The 14,102-nt window shown below is 34.0% G+C and overlaps 3 protein-coding genes across 4 annotated transcripts in view; 1 reads left to right on the top strand and 2 right to left on the bottom strand.

Annotated features, from left to right (window-relative positions):
• The window catches only part of LOC111055765 (tRNA dimethylallyltransferase), a 114,103-nt gene that overhangs the window by 26,744 nt on the left and 73,257 nt on the right, over positions 1 to 14,102 (bottom strand). The gene's annotated exons all lie outside the window — the stretch shown is intronic.
• LOC120351432 (tRNA dimethylallyltransferase-like) overlaps positions 1 to 14,102 on the bottom strand; it is a 91,872-nt gene that overhangs the window by 46,773 nt on the left and 30,997 nt on the right. The window contains exon 2 of the mRNA XM_039428813.1: positions 4,919 to 5,080. The gene's annotated coding sequence lies outside the window, so the exon portion shown is untranslated. Of the gene's footprint in view, positions 5,081 to 14,102 lie in introns of the transcript that reaches the window.
• LOC111055767 lies at positions 8,316 to 10,063 on the top strand. 2 transcript variants are annotated; one of them, XM_039428812.1, is made up of 3 exons: positions 8,316 to 8,531; positions 8,896 to 9,165; positions 9,549 to 10,063. In XM_039428812.1, exons 2-3 carry the CDS (start codon positions 8,909 to 8,911, stop codon positions 9,649 to 9,651), a joined length of 360 nt encoding a protein of 119 aa, XP_039284746.1. In that variant the 5' UTR covers positions 8,316 to 8,531; positions 8,896 to 8,908; the 3' UTR covers positions 9,652 to 10,063. The 2 variants fall into 2 exon arrangements, with proteins under 2 accessions (XP_039284746.1, XP_039284745.1); XM_039428811.1 differs by having other exon boundaries at positions 8,316 to 9,165.

Here is a 14,102-nt window from a genome sequence, read left to right as displayed (position 1 = left end):
TTACCACTGATGCAATATGTTGCAGTTGTCACTCTGTAATTTCTTGCTTTTTGCAAAATAAAGTTTCATCATCATAGACTATAATATAAAGTTGTTTGCTTCCTTGTTTGGTAGTTTTAGCTTTGATAATTAGTTTAGTTTTATTAGTTTATCATATTTATTATAAGTGTTGTATATTGAAATTTTTATTTCATATTAGTTTTATTCCAGTAAGGTAAGTTTTCAAATGTTCATAAGACGCATAAGTAGTTCCCGTGATATATGCGAAAAAATGGTACTTTCAAACCACCCCTACCCACTATGCTAAAGGGGTGGGGGTGTGAACTTTTGATATGTCAATCCTCTTACTATCCTTAAAAGAGCTGTGGGGTTGAAAATTTATTGTGTTTTAAACTTTTCCATCTACACCTTTATTTGAACATTCATTGTCTGGATCATTGTTACTACGAAAAACATTCAAAGTCCAAATGAATTTACAAAATCAGACCTTACTTTTTTGGGGTCCCCTTCGGGGATCCCTTGGCCTCGAACCCTCGGAGATTCCCGAAAAATCGACCTGATCAGACCGCCCCTGAGTAAAAGAGTTTCAATAGAAAATTATAAATCATGTATGGTCTCAATTTCAAGACTTCATAGATTGTCCGATTGCAAAATTAAACATAATTATGTGGGATATAGTTTAAATCACTGACATAAATGGTTGGTCGTTGTACAGTCCTTTCTTGAAACCCACCTCAAATTAACTTCACACAAAAGTCATAACATAGTGCAAATATATGGTTAATTTGATTTTTACATAAGTTCTTTCTTTTAAGGCTGTATAGTACGTGTATGAAAAAATATTAATGTATGAATTTAACTCCTCTGGGTGTGTCATCCAACATCCAGAGAAATATAGTATTGCGAATTATAAGTATATAATTATATATTTTGATATGTGACCAAAAAAAACTAATTTTTTCGAGAGCTCATTCCTTCTTAATAACAATACATTTTTATTCAATTGCAGGCAATATACAACCAAGTTCATCAGCATCTGACGAATTGAGAAGTAAAATTTGGAAAAATTTTCTCCATATATTACTAGTTGGGCTCATTTTCTAATAGTAAGTATTATAAATTATATGATAAGAAAGTAGAAAAACGAATTAGTTATTATTATGTTTTCAACTTAGTCTCTACACCTAATTAGGAATAATGAGTAGTTTTAACTAGAATAATTGATAAATATAGAATCTCGTATAACTCTATTAAATTTTTCCATAAATTTCCGTACTACGTGCTTCTATATAAGCAATGTCTTGATATCGGGGAAGTTTCAATCCAAATCACTGTAAACAGGTCTAAAAGATTTCACATAAAATTGATAAACAATATGGTGACTCTTAGCTTTTGGCGAGATTTCTCACATATTTAGTGATCGGCGGTTCAAATCAACTTGAAAATATTTCGAGAGCTCATTCCTTCCTAATAACAATACATTTTTATTCAATTGCAGGCAATATACAACCAAGTTCATCAGCATCTGACGAATTGAGAAGTAAAATTTGGAAAAAATGTCTCCATACATTACTAGTTGGGCTCATTTTCTAACAGTAAGTTTTATAAATTATATGATAATCTTTAAAAATAAGAAAGTAAAACGAATTAGTTATTATTATGTTTTCAACTTAGTCTCTACACCTAATTAGGAATAATGAGTAATGAGTAGTGTTTCCGTAAATTTCCGTACTACGTGCTTCTATATAAGCAATGTCTTGATTTCGGGGAAGTTTCAATCCAAATCACTGTGAACAGGTCTAAAAGATTTCACATAAAATTGATAAACAATATGGTGACTCTTAGCTTTTAGCGAGATTTCTCGCATATTTAGTGATTTGGCGGTTCAAAGCAACTTGAAAATATAGCATAGGGAGGAAAAACAAATCTACTTATATCGCATAGAGATGGTTTTTCGAAAACATCTTTCAAAAAAAAAACTATCATCTCTAAAATGTATGTGGTGGGAGTAGATATTGGATTTAACAGTGCAACTTTGGGCCCATAACTCAAATAACCTTTTTTAGCTATTGGTGATATAAGTGAATTCTTTCTGTAAACTGCTATAATTGTAATTTTTTCATGTTTAATCATATATCGATAATGGATGGGCATTCCTTGACATTATGTGGGCTCAAGTATTATTGTGAAGTCTTCAAAAGTGTAATCACGAATATTCCCAATATCTGAAAGTTTCAAAGTGGCGTCTTTAAGCTTGAAGATTTTCGTGATGATACTCGAAACGGTTCTTTCTGGAACACTCTGTGAGGGTAGCACCGAAAAGCCACTTATGTCAAGAGAGATTAACCAAAAACTTAGACACGGCTGTTTCAATGAGAAGGGAATCCATATTGCACACATAAGTGCGCCGCATGTGTGGAGCCTAGTTGACAATATTGTAAGCTTCGACTATGTATGCATGATATCATGTATAACATGACCATATTCCTCTATTGGAAAAAATAAACTTGATTTGATGTGGCGGATCCAAGAAGGCAGACAAAAGTTTCAGCATCAAAGATCTGTAGAACATTCAATGTTAGTACGATACCATATGTCACCGACCGTCCAATTACCTTTGTACTATTCATTATGTAATTGAAGCTTATTTGTATTATTCGTGCGCGAATAACATAGGTATGTGAATGCCAAGCACAATGTTATGAAATAGAAGTAATTTATTACTTTTCATCATTCCGCAAATGTAAGGCGGAGAAGAGGTGAGCAGCTCACTACCTCAATCAGGCGGAGTCTCATTGAGCTAGTCAATCAAAGAATACCATTGATCCACTTTTTGCGGACGGTGTCGCACACTGCTGATGGATTGATGGGTGTTCTTGATCCTGCTGACCAGGACGAAAACGCTGAGGTGAATTTTGATGGAGGTGGGCTTTTGACAGAGTTTCATCCAACCGATCAAATTAATATTTGTACCTTCTACTATATATTTAAATTGAATAATTTATCAATGGCAAGCCTCCATCTACAGGAAATGAGTTGGGAAAGTCAGGGCTTTCTTTCCTGCCTAGCTGTTGGAGTGAAGTGGAGAAAATTCGTGATAGATAAATCACGGATTTATAGATAAATCATGTATATTTATAGATAAATCATGTGGTTGTCACAACCACATATTCATAAAAAAGGAGAGACTAGTTTTGATCAATGCACAACTATTAAACAATTGATACAGAAAACTAGATACAGAGTAGACTCGTACATGGCAGACAACACTCTACGGGTTGGGAGAAATCAAGAATAGTATATAGAGGGTTGCCTTGATCGCATAAGACGCGTGGAGTGACATTTTTGAAAAAAGTTTGTCTTAATTTCTTTTCTATTTTTGATAAAATAGCGAAAACTGTATTGTAAATAACTGTATTGTAAATTAGTGCTCTCTCATGCTATTGGATCTTCTCAAACAAATACTGCTCACTATAACATTTATTTTTCTTCTAATATTGACTGTGTTATTACAGATGACATTGTAAACTGGGAGGAGTTTATGGGGCAAGGCGTTGCACTTGTGGAAGAAGTGCCACTTGCTGCTCCACCAGCTCCATTGGCAGTACTGGATCTGCCTGGTTAGTTGATCTTCATTATAGCTATTTTTTAAACAAGTTTAAATTTTATTAGGAAAGTATATTTCGTCTTATATTCCTGTTTGATATTAGTTGTCAAATGTTCTTGTTCAAGTGAGCAGATAGTTTTTGTGTGAAATCAATTGATCTTTAAATTGTTTCGGCTCTTACAAGCTAACCTATTACTTGACTAGTAAAGTTAAAACAGTGAATTGTTTCAATACTCTCGACTTTCACTTCAGAACTTGTTGTTTTAGTGATTGTGATTATTATCGATATGTGACTTGTTGACTTTGATATTGATGTTTCCCTTCTCAAGAAGCCGGTTCAACATTGATGTTATTCTATTCCAACTCACTTATATTATAAATTTTGTTCTTTTAAATGGTTTATTCCCTGCCTTCTTGAAAGTAACCAATTTAATGCAAATATTTAATAAAAGGTGATCCAAATGAGTCAGTGAATTATAGACCAATAGAAATTGTGCCCATATTGAATATAATAATTTAATCATGCTTCCTAATTCAACTTAATAAATATTTTGTTTGTAATAATTTACTTTATTCACTACAGTTTGGCTTTCGGCCCAACCACTCCACAACAGATGCAGTTGAGAAGGTTGTTGATTTCGTACTTGATGGTTTTGAACAAAACCTTACTATGGGAACTGTCATGATAGATCTGAGTAGAACCTTTGAGTGTGTTTCGCACTCCATTGTAGGTACTAAGTTAGAAAAGTATGGAGTTGTTGACAAGGAGCTCAGGCTTATTCAAACATAATTGAATGGAAGAAAACAAATGGTCAGCTGTGACATTATGAATTTGACATTTCTGGAAGTGACAGTAGGAGTGCCACGAGGATCCGTACTTGGACCTTTTCTATTTTTTTATTAATGATTTCAGCTTCAATAATTCTGTATTCTCTGTATTGTATGCAGACGACACAAACTTGGTTCACTCTGATGTTGACTTGAAAAGTGTTGAAAATAAACTTGATAGGGCCTTCCAAGAATCAAAATTGTGGTTTGAAGCTAATATGCTGAATTATCGGACGACCCTGGGTTACCAGCTATACAACCGAATACAACTCATCATGAACCAAACAACCTGGACACAGAGTTTGCAAAGAGTTTTTCCGTTTAACGTTGGATGAATCAAATAAAAGTATTGATAATGTCCTTAAAAAGAAAGCTGATCATAAAACCTCTGTTGTTCCCCCTTCGGAACTAAAGGGCGAAAACAACCAAAAAACAAGATTTCACAGGAAAGAATATACCTGGTCAAAGAGCACATAAGGAATTTTCCTAATTACATTTATTTATTGATACATTGATACATAGGTTACAATATAATTCTCAACTATGAATGATTGGGAAAGGAACAACAGTTCTAATTCGATTCCAATATTGTTCCAGGAATGCTGCAATGAAGTCGTGTAACGCCTTGAATTCGTGGACATGGGTCTGGAAAAATAACAGAGGTTCATCGCCCAGCAAACTGGTCAATTTGTGTCGCCACAAAACAGTAAAATATCTCAGCTTTAATTTGAATATACACAAAGTTATTGGTTTGTACAAGGAGTTTTGTGCAATAAGAAATGAGGAACCAGTGACTGACAGTTTCCATAGGCATATTTTCAATGCCCACTTCAAAATCAAACAACATGGTTTTTATCCATAGCGATCTACAGAATCAAACTTATTATGTTTTTCATATTTTGTAAATAAGGCTCTCGATAATAAGAGTATTGTTCATGTGGTGTACACTGACTTTAAGAAAGCGTTTGATTCTGTATTACATGATAAGTTACTTATATGATTTTGGATGTTCGAATGATACTGTCAAGTTTTTTAGTTCCTATTTAAATAGGAACTAAAGAGTTATTTATTTAGAGTCCTATTTAAATAGGAATAGAGAGTCTTATGTATTTATTCTTAATTTTTCTCCAAAAAAAATTCATGGCAAAATCAGGTGTACCCCAAGGTTCAAAATTGGGTCCATTGTTATTCACTATTTTCATCAATGACGTCGCTAACCTCTTCAAATCTGAAGTGTTACTATATGCAGATGATTTGAAGATTTTCAAGGAAATTAAATCTTATGAAGATAATTTACTTTTGCAAACTGATTTAGACTATTTAGATAATTGGTGTATTGAAAATGAATTATTCTTAATTTTTAAAAAATGTGAGGTTATGTCAATTTCAAGAAGTAAAAACAAAAATTAATTTCCATATAAATTAGGTCAGCAAACATTAGAATAGGTAAGCTACAGAATAGGGAAATCTATCTACCGAGTGACTACAAAAGAAGTGTGTCAAAAGAAGCAAGAATTCATCCCACACCATATGATGTGACATGGACTGAATTCTCATTTTTCAGTGACTTCTCACAACAGCATCATCACATGTATAGAAGTCTAAGACCTGGGAAGAGTCAAAGTTAGTAGACAGAAGGTTGGTCACTCATCTATGGTATTTTAGTTGAAATGCAATTGGAGTGGGGGAACTGCAGTCGTGACGTAGGCTGTAGTACAGAGTAGGCAGAATATCGCATTCTTGAGAATCATACGGTGACGTATAGTCAAATTATATAACACAAACATTTTCTGACATGCAAGATTTCCGTTTCTGCTTTACAATAATTATCAAAACATTTGAATAATACAAGTATTTTGCCATATAAAAGCAAAAACCACACCTCCTAACTTTCCCTTTCAAATCCTTAAGGTTTCTTCATCTTTTAGGTCGTGTTTATATTTTGTAGTTTGGCTATACATTAGCTTGTGAATTTCGGGGATGAGATATTTTGATTCTCGTAGAACATGTGCTTGATACCAGCATTAAGTTCAGTGCATTTATATGAATGAAATTCTTCGGATTTATTGGGATCGGTTTATCGGATTATTGCAATGCATTGGTTTATCAAGATTTTTTATGGGTTAATCTGAAATTATAATAGTATAACGTTGTCTACTGACGCTTTTCCAGCTTATTAACTTTTTCGTGTCACGTTTTTTAGATTCTTGAAAAACTTTCAACTTAACTTTATTCATACAAGTTGAATGAACTTGAAGTATTTAACAACATCATTAGAATCAGTGATTCAATCGCTGAAATTTTAAAAATTTTCAAGTTCTAGGTCAATCTTGAGGGGATTAAATGACGATGTATTTGAAGATACAGTGAATAAACTGTATGCTCAGTGTGGTTACTCTATCACTTTTTTACTACACGTGACGTCACGCTGGCGTTTCCCCCACCACTTCGAATCTTTCACCTGTGAGTGATCAACCTTCTTTCTACTAACGTTGGGGAAGAGTAATGTAGTTACAGGAATTAGAGGACTAAAATATACTCCAAATGGAGAAATATATTATAAATTGGACTTTGACGCAGAATGGAAAATACTTCCTCGGAGAAAGTCAAGACAAGAAGTGAATGTTGCATGGCCTCCTCTGAATGCATCAAAAAAAGAAAATCAAGTACCTATCATATCAAGTACAAGCATTTGCAAGAGTTAAAAATGGTAATTCCTACTCAGTATTATTCATTTTATGACAATCTACCTCATGAAACAGTCTGAAAGCTGTTTGCAGAAGCGGAACGGTTTGCTGAGGCTGCTCTCGACTCAATGTGCTCTTGCAGGCCGCTCTCAGACTGTTCTAACAAAGCTGAGCATTGACATACATCATTTACCAACTTCCTAATTTTTTACTACCAGCTCTAGGTGTTACATTATACAGAATAATTTTGATGCTGAAATAATAAATTGCATATTATTCCATTTTTGTAAATTGAAAATAAAATAAAAATGAGTTTCAACAATTATGATCTTTGTGTTTTTATTATTGTGGTATGGTATAGGTACTTGATATTGCTCTTCCAATATTAATATTCCCATGTGGCTTACATGTTGTACAAAATATAGTAACTCACAATTGTTCCAAAATAAACAGTGGCATTTACTCATAACCCACTTAATTTTTCAAAAATAATACATTTGAGCTCCTAAATAATAATTTATATTGTTTTTTCTATCTCCTGTAAAATTTCATCAATGTGGGTTACAAGATTTTGCCAGATGATCGGCGATATGTTAACATCAAAAAAGATTTAGGAGTCATTTTAACTGTGAATGGAGCTTTTGTAATCATATTGAAAAAACTATCAATAGTAGTTTCAAGAATATTGGTTTTTTGAAAAGGTCCTCCAAGTCATTTCAAAGTGTTGAAGCAATTGAAGTATTGTATAACAGTTTAATTAGGAGTAAACTTGAATATTGTAGTAGCTACTATTTTTGGTTTCCAACAACTAAAAAAAAATGTATCCAAGATTGAAAAAGTTCAAAGTCAATGGTGTGAGTTGTGCTAGAGATTATCCAACAATGTTATTGAGAGAAATTTGTAAATTTGATAGTTTAGAGCTAAGAAGAAAGGATGCTTTACTATGTATACTACATAAGTTGTGTAATAATCTATTAGATTGTCCGGATTTGCTTGAAAAGTTAATCTTTCAACTTTAACTTTAACTTTTAATCTTTAACCTCCACTCGCTTACAAAATTCTTCATTTTTAATTATGATTCAACTATTTAGTGATAAAATGTTGTGATAAGCTTGAACTGTTTTTTGTTAATTATATGTATTTTAATGTAAGCCGTTGTGGGTGTATTCCGTGGCTTAATTTTGTATACCTCTTCGCTCCGTGGGTCCACAGACGTGGACCTCACTTTAGAGCCGGCCATTTCATCACACTTGTACTTTTCTAGTCATTCAAACTTGATTTCCACATCTGTGGACCTTGTAGTTCACATTTCTGCCACTTGGAACGATCTTTTTCACTCCATTCACCAGCTGTTTACATTCTAGCATTTTGTCTGTTAGTGATGGCCGACTTCTACTGACTTTGCACAGGTAAATATTTGTTTATTAATACTATTGTTGATAGATAAAGCTGTTATATTTTTTTATGTTGAATGAAGTGTTGTAGAATGCATATGTCATTTTATTGGTGTAAAATAATTCAAATTAAATTGTCTATTAGTGCCTGAAATTGAGGTCCACAACTGTGGACTTCAGGTCTGTAGGCCTACTATTATGAATGTAATAGGTTATGAATCCTATCATATTTTTAGTCCAAAATAAACATCAAAACTATATGTGTTGAATTTAGATGGCTTGAATTCATAAATAAAATTATTTTATTACATTACATATTAACCTATTACATAGGTTATGTTGTTATTATGAATTTAATGGGTTATGTTCTTTGTCACAGAAACGCTAAGGAAATGGAGTTTCTAAATGACGACGCAATTGTTAGACTTCTGGAAGATAGCGATGCTGATCTATCAGATGGAGATTATGTGGATATTGAGATAGGATTAGACGATGAATTCGAGCTAGAGCCATTTGATGAGGAAGTGGAAATTCCTCCAGCAGCTGCCAGTAAAACTTCTACTGAGGAGGGTACTGATCTTACATCAAGCAAGACTGAAAATCTTCCTCATCCTCCAGAAGCAAGGGAGAAAAAATGGAAAAATAAAAGGTATGCTATTTAGATTATTTTTTTACCATGAAAACTCTTCAATAACGTATCCATTTTTCATCCTTGTTCGAACTGTTAGTAACTATGTGATGTATTGTACTATGTCGATGGCCTAGAGCCAAACTAACGTAACTACAAAAACCTAATTTTTCAGGAGAGCAAAAAAATCCAGACATTTTCAAATCATTGCATTTTTTAATTATTTACAACGCTTTTTCACATCAAAACTATTTTTTGTATGTATGATTTTATCTTTCACTTTGACAAGATGTTTGATAACAACTTTGAGATATTACAAAGTAAAATATTCAATCATACATTATTTTTAATTGTAGGCCTATTTCTGATAGATTCTGTAACAGGAACTGTTATTTCTGTTGCAGAATGGAGCAAAGAGACCTTCCCATTGATGAGAATTTGGAAGCAAACTATGAGGATGAGAAGGGCCCACTCACTGGAAGCATTTTTCGAATATCTTCCTATTGAGCTCTGGCAGAATATTGCAGAAAACACATGCCTCTACTCTGTACAAAAGAGAGACATGCGATCAGTGAAAACAACGACCGAGGAACAGATACATTTGGCAGGAATCCATTTAGTCATGAGTTGTCTTTGTTACCCTCAAATAAAAATGTATTGGCAGAAAGACTTTCTTGTACCAATAATTAGTGAATGCATGAGTGAGGATCGATTTTTTGAACTTAGGAGATATCTACATTTTGTTGATAATGAAGCCCCACATGATGGTAATGACAGATTGTGGAAAGTAAAACCCATCTTGGATGCAGTGAAATCCAAGTTGGATACTCTGCCTCGATCTGCTCATCTGTCTTTGGATGAGCAGATGATCCCATTTTCAGGGAAATGCATGATGAGGCAGTGTGTCCCTTCCAAGCCCAACCCTTTGGGTTCTCCAGTTTGTGAAGAAGACATGAAAATGTTTGGTTTAGGAGCCAGCATTGTGAAGCTGCTCACAGAAAACCTACCCTCTAACTTTAGTCACTGTGTATACACAGATACGTTTTTTACAAGCATAAAATGTGTCGATCATTTATTTCATAAGGGCATTTACCAAATTGGCACTGTCATGAAAAATAGGGTTGGGCCAGTTATAGAAAAAATGAAAGAGGATAAGAAGCTGAAGCGGGAGGAGTTTGATGAAAGAGTTAGAGATGATGACAACATTTGTTGTTTAAAATGGATGGACAACAAAAGTGTCCTAATGTTGTCATCGTTTTGTGATAGTGGAGAGGTTGTGTCTTGTAAAAGATGGTGCAAGACTGAGAAAAAAAATTGATGTTGCTCAGCCTTTGTGCATAAAACTTTATAATGAAAAAATGGGTGGGGTGGATCTATGTGATATGGCCTATTACAGAGCATATATGAGAACAAATAAGTGGCCTGTTCGACTGTTCAATCATTTTGTTGATCTGGTAGTAGTAAACTGTTGGGTAATGTACTGCCGTTGGTGCAAAAATCAAGGCATGAACACTCATTTGCCTTTACTGGAATTTAAACTGCATGTAGGAAAGGCATTGATAAATTATAGGGAGGTGAATGTCTTGCCACGAAAAAGGGGGAGACCATCTGCTAAAAATGATAGTGATGAGGAATCCACTTCTTTGAATGCTGTCATGCATCCTATCAATGAGGTGAGATTTAATGAAGTGGGGCACCTGCCAGAATTCAGATATGCAAAAAATGCCTCCAAGTGTCGAAATCCTGGATGTAAATCGAAAACAAGGATTGCTTGTGTAAAGTGTGATATTTATTTGTGTATCATGAACAAAAATAATTGCTTTTTGCAATACCACAGGAGATCATGAATAAATTGATGAGTGGAAGTAGTTGATAGATGTATTTCATTAGTGTAGGTAATTGATAATTGAGAGTTGATAGATGTGAGAATTCAAGTAGTTTAGGTAATTGATAATTGAGAGTTGATAGATGTAAGAATTTCATTAGTTTAGGTAATTGATAATTGGAATTAGCTGATAAATGTAAATATTTGATGAGTGTAGGTAATTCATGAGTGTGATTGATGAATAAGTTTGAATAAATCATTATTTTTCAGTTTCCATCTTCTGTTATTATTTAACTTCTCAAAAACTTGTCTGTGTGAATAAGCTATTTTTTCTATTATTCCAGTGGTAAAATTGGCGAAATTGGGGGGGGGGTGGTAAGGGGGGCTTGTTCCCCCCTCAGAATTTTCCTTTTATTTGGCAAATGAGAGGTTGAGTGTTAGCAAACCATGTAATACCTTGAATTTTGATAGTTGAGTTACAGCTACCACAAAAACAAAGGTGTGATGTTTTATTAATAGCAACCTGAGGTCCACAGGTGAGGACCAGTTGAAGTTAGGCCTAATATGGATATTTTTTTCTGTTCGTATCATGTTTCTATAGGCTAGGTGAGTAAAATGAGCAACAAAAAGATTTTTTTTAATAATGTTATGGAACTCAGGATTGAAGAGGACATTGTATTGTAAATATTTTGGTGAATAAATAAATCCTTATCAAATACGATCTTGGCAATGAAAACATCAGAAATTGTTTGCAAGCTATCAAAACTTATTACCAGCAGTGTGTTGGGTAGAATTATTGAGAGGAGGTGAATTAATTAATTTTTTTATTTTCCCATGAACGCCAATCTAAATCATCAAACTTTCGACTCGATGGCGTGATCGGACTGAATTTTCATAATGTTTCATTTTTTTCTAGACGTAAGGGTATTTCAATTTTCTCTAGTGTGAGAAATAGATTATTGCGTTTTAGAATATAAGAATTGTGCCCATTACAGCGTATTCTTCTGCCTCGTGGAGAAAAAACTGCAATCTGGTGACAGTTTTCCACGAGGAACTATCTCTTTCTCCATCCAATTTTGAGCCTCTCACTCTTTTTCTCCCGTGAGAAAAAGGTGAGTTTTCCATGCGTTTAAGGCTCACGAGTCATGGATGGCCCTCGAGTCAGTCAACGATGGACTCCTGAGTGAACTCTCGTTCACTCAGTAACCTGAGGTTACTCTCAAAACGCGAGACGCGCTGCGGCGAAATAAGTTTTTGTTATATTCGGTTGAATTTATTTTATTGATATGAACGATAAAGTTTGGTACCAGTTGACTCGTTATATTTGTTGAAATTATTCGCGTGCTACGACCGATAAAATTTGTGTTTACTGTTTACATTATGTTGAATTAATTTGTGGTATTCGTTGTACTCATTGTATCATGTTGAACTAATTCGTGAGGTACGAACAATAATATCTATCTTTGTGTTTCTTTATATTTGTTGAAATTATTCGACTTTTTGTGTAGTTGAGAAGTTGATATTGTGGTAATTATTCATATTGAATGAGAAAGACAATTTCTTAGTATTTTTTATTCGAGTGATACGGACGATAAGGATTGTTTCCAGTTATTCCTTATAATTTGTTGAACGTATTCTTGAGATATGCACGATAAAATTTGACTTTTGTGATTCGTTCTATTATGTTGAAAGTACTCGTGTGAGGCGGACAATAAAGATTGTCTGTAGTTTTCCGTTATATTCTGTGGAACTTATTCATGTGATTATTTTGGGAGAACAACTTAATTCTTGGGAACAACGTATTCGTGTGACTCTAACCCAAATCCAGAAGCCAAGATCCGGTTTTGGACCCTAATGAAAGTGACCCTCGGAATTATTATCACGGGTGAGTGAATTTATCTGGCCACTTTAATCGATTTAATATTTGACCAAACCTTCCCTTGAAATTGTTAAAAATTACTTCTATCGTAGTCTATTTGGCGGCTGGAGTAAGATATAGGTTGTACTGTGCTATTATCATCAAGTATTATTTAATTGAGCCGGTGAGAATGAAAGTGAAGTAAGTCCACCACCTGTCAAAATCTAGGTAAAGACAGTTTTATAATCTACAACATCTGTTTTGTTTAGAATGAAAACACAGGAAGTCCATAGTTCATTTATTGGCCACCAGGAGCAGCACAATATTTCTAGTCTCAACCAATTCCTTGCACTATTGAGAATGACAGTGCAGAATGAATGCAGTCCGTCAGTAACATACTATGCTCATTGTTTACATGTGATAGGTGAAGTAAATCGTTGCTGTTTGCTGTTCAAGTGAATGATCTGATATATTAAATTTTAATTGAATTTAAATGAAAATATAAACAATAATATAAGTGTTTCAGTGTTAAAAATTGCTTAAAATAGAAAATAATAAAACTTTTACTCCAGAATTCAGGTTTTGAGGTTATACCTGTAGAAACAATGTTAATGTAAGTGTGTTCTATTATTGTTTATAACTACATCTCATCATGTCAGTGGAACCTCAAGTAAGTGACTCAGATTCCTTAAGCTTTACTGATGATGTCGATAAAGACCCAGACTATAATATAACTGAAAATGCTATTCCTGGACATGGATTTCTTACAGCTGGACATCATAGTAGCCTTGTATCATATTATGCAAGTTCTGAGTCAGAATCATATTCTGCCTCAGAAGACGATGATGGGCTTACTTCATCTGACCCTATGAACCAAAAAAGAAAGTCAAGGAAACGTACTAGAAATCCAATGAAACACAAGCAGTATATTGCGAAAATTTGCCGTAACTCTGGTAAACAGGAAATATTTGTGATGGGAAAGTGTTTCTTAATGTCCCTTGCAAATGCAGGATGAAATGTGACGAAGATAAAAGATATCCAGTGATGACAGGAAGTCTTTGTTTGATTTATTTTGGAGTATGGCTGATTTTGGTAAGCAAAATTGTTTTATTTGTGGTATGGTACAAAAGAGCGAAGTGAAAAGAAGGCGACAAAGGAAGGAAGAAGGATTGTTGAGGAATGGATCAAATAAATATTTTTTCGCCCCACTTGGATGTAATGAGCTGGTTTTCGTGCATCATATGGAGGCCGAAAATGATTGGTTTCTGACCAGGC

This window comes from Nilaparvata lugens, chromosome 5, assembly GCF_014356525.2.
Source record: "Nilaparvata lugens isolate BPH chromosome 5, ASM1435652v1, whole genome shotgun sequence".
Classification (NCBI taxonomy): Eukaryota; Metazoa; Arthropoda; class Insecta; order Hemiptera; family Delphacidae; genus Nilaparvata; species Nilaparvata lugens.
The sequence above is the reverse complement of the archived record's forward strand: the minus strand, read 5'-3'. Positions and strand labels throughout refer to the sequence as shown.

Coding starts and splice junctions, on each gene's coding strand:
- LOC111055767 (XM_039428811.1), top strand. CDS start 8,864: ATGAATTTAATGGGTTATGTTCTTTGTCACAGAAACGCTAAGGAAATG. Junction 9,166..9,548: donor AAAAAATGGAAAAATAAAAG/GTATGCTATTTA, acceptor TTTCTGTTGCAG/AATGGAGCAAAGAGACCTTC.